The sequence below is a fragment of the Formica exsecta genome, unplaced genomic scaffold (genome assembly GCF_003651465.1).
Source record: "Formica exsecta isolate Colony F162 unplaced genomic scaffold, ASM365146v1 scaffold3859, whole genome shotgun sequence".
NCBI classification, from domain to species: Eukaryota; Metazoa; Arthropoda; class Insecta; order Hymenoptera; family Formicidae; genus Formica; species Formica exsecta.
The window spans coordinates 1-2,014 of NW_021851100.1; the positions used below are offsets into that span (position 1 = coordinate 1).

The 2,014-nt window shown below is 42.8% G+C and overlaps 1 protein-coding gene across 1 annotated transcript; it reads right to left on the reverse strand.

The window, feature by feature from the left end:
• Positions 1-673: 673 nt before the first annotated feature.
• LOC115239563 (putative nuclease HARBI1) lies at positions 674-1,878 on the reverse strand. Its single transcript, XM_029814162.1, has 3 exons — positions 1,598-1,878; positions 1,380-1,523; positions 674-1,298 (listed from the first exon to the last, which is right to left on the reverse strand). The coding sequence occupies exons 1-3, from the start codon at positions 1,876-1,878 to the stop codon at positions 674-676; spliced, it is 1,050 nt and encodes a 349-aa protein (XP_029670022.1).
• Between the last annotated feature and the right edge of the window lie 136 nt (positions 1,879-2,014).

Below are 2,014 nucleotides of genomic sequence, written 5' to 3' on the forward strand. Positions count from 1 at the left end.
ACGAAAAACGGCAGCGTGGCGACTCTCATTCTTCTCTCTGCTACTGGTCTGCTCTAGAGTCCTATACATAGGCCGGTATTCATAGTCAGTTCCATAGACATAGTATATCTAGACCATAGACATAGTATATCTAGACCATAGACATAGTATATCTAGACCGAGCGTTTGCCTTTATTTAAGGAGTGGGGGTAAAGGTGCACGTAGAAAAGGACATACTCTGTTTCGTGCCCCTTGCGTTCTCTCTCGCTCGCACAGAGCATAGCGCTCTCTTTCGTCATGCTACGTGCGAGCGAGAGAGAACGCAAGGGGCACGAAACAGAGTATGTCCTTTTCTACGTGGGCATTTGTTTAACGGTCACCACCGATCAAGAACAAAGGATATCCCACTTCTGAAGGCTGTAATAGCTTTCCTGGTTATTAAGCGGTTATTTGAATTAACCGCAGAAAGTTAAGGATGCGTAGAAAGTCGGGAGATGCCGGGAATAAGGCTAACGGAAAGGATTGTTCTTGAGAATGATGGTCACCGGAAAATACTCCGTGGCTGGTAAATAACTTCAAATATGAATATATTCTACCAAATGCACTAACGGATACAAATCTCTTCGGGTCTAGTCTACGAACAGTCGTGTATTCGCGGACAAAACAACTTTTATGGAAAACGCTTAGCTATCGCTTAACGACTCGAAGGACAAACACCGATATCAGTGAGAGGCAGACAATCGAGCAAAATTCGAAATCTCACTTTCAAAAGCCCAAAAGCTCTTTCAATGGCCATGCGAGTAGATGATAAACAGTAATTAAAGTTCTTTTGCCTTGCAGTAAGATGTCCATTATCTCTAACCGGTACCATGACATGTGAGTGAATTGTATATGCTGCATCTCCAAGAAGGTGAGAATTCGAAGGAAAATACTCATCTGGCCTCTGGATGAACTCAGTTAAAGGAGAATTCCTAAAAACACGTGCAACATGCACAGACCCTACATGCCCGGCATAGCAATGAATGAATAGACTGCGAGCATCACACACAGCTTGAAGCTGAATAGCAGGATATTTTTTTCTACAGATATAAAAAGCTGCATCTTCTTTAGGAGCTCGTATCTGTATAAAAGAACCATCAACAGCCCCAATGACACCTGGAAAACCCTTTGCTCTTTGAAATTCTTCGATCACACAGATAGCCTCCTCTCCTCTTGGCCATTTGATAAAACGTGGTGCTAGGCAGTGGAGGGCATAAGTCACACGTCTTACAGCGCGCAATGCAGTAGCCTTTCCCACACCAAACTTGACACATTCAGACCTGTATGTATACAAAACGATAGGGTTACAGCTGCAATATATACTATTTCTTATAGTGGTTTCAACATAATCAAATACATACCGATATGAATCTGGAGTAGCCATGAACCATAACGTTACCATAAGCTGTTTCTCTGAAGATAGTTGCTTCCTTCCATGAGCATTTGTAGCATTCAAAGCTGGCCTTAGAAGTCTCAAAATCATTTGAAAGGTCTCTGGAAACACCCTGCAACATAGCCAAAGTCAAACATATGACAGATCTGTATTTATCAGTCGTTGACGGGAAATACATTCACAAACCTAAAATGTTCTTTAAAAGTTATTCTGGAGTATCCTGGAACAACTCGTTTCACATAATCGGTCAACTTTTCTATCTGAGGAGTTTCACCCCGCGTCTCATTCACCATCAATATGGCATATAAGGTACGCGTTTCACTTTCTTCGTCACTAGAATCCTCTTCATTGCTGCTAGATAACGAAGAGGTTTCATTATCATCTTCTCCATCAACATCAACCTGGCTGCAAATAACAACGGAAGATATCACAGAGAGCACATCATCAGCCGACATTTCATCTGCCATGTCTGCTTACAAACAGCCCAAGCGCGCATAGCGCGCATGTGTTTCCCTATGCGCAGTAAGAGTGATGGGAAAAAGGGAACGAGTCAATGCACTCATGCGATATGCTGCGTTTCATGCGGTTCATGCGTGAAACGGA

Excerpts from the sequence above, each read along its gene's own strand:
- LOC115239563 (XM_029814162.1), bottom strand. The coding sequence starts at position 1,878 with ATGGCAGATGAAATGTCGGCTGATGATGTGCTCTCTGTGATATCTTCC. Across the intron at positions 1,524-1,597 it reads ACTTTTAAAGAACATTTTAG|GGTGTTTCCAGAGACCTTTC; the intron begins GTTTGTGAATGT and ends GCTATGTTGCAG. Across the intron at positions 1,299-1,379 it reads GCTACTCCAGATTCATATCG|GTCTGAATGTGTCAAGTTTG; the intron begins GTATGTATTTGA and ends GTATACATACAG.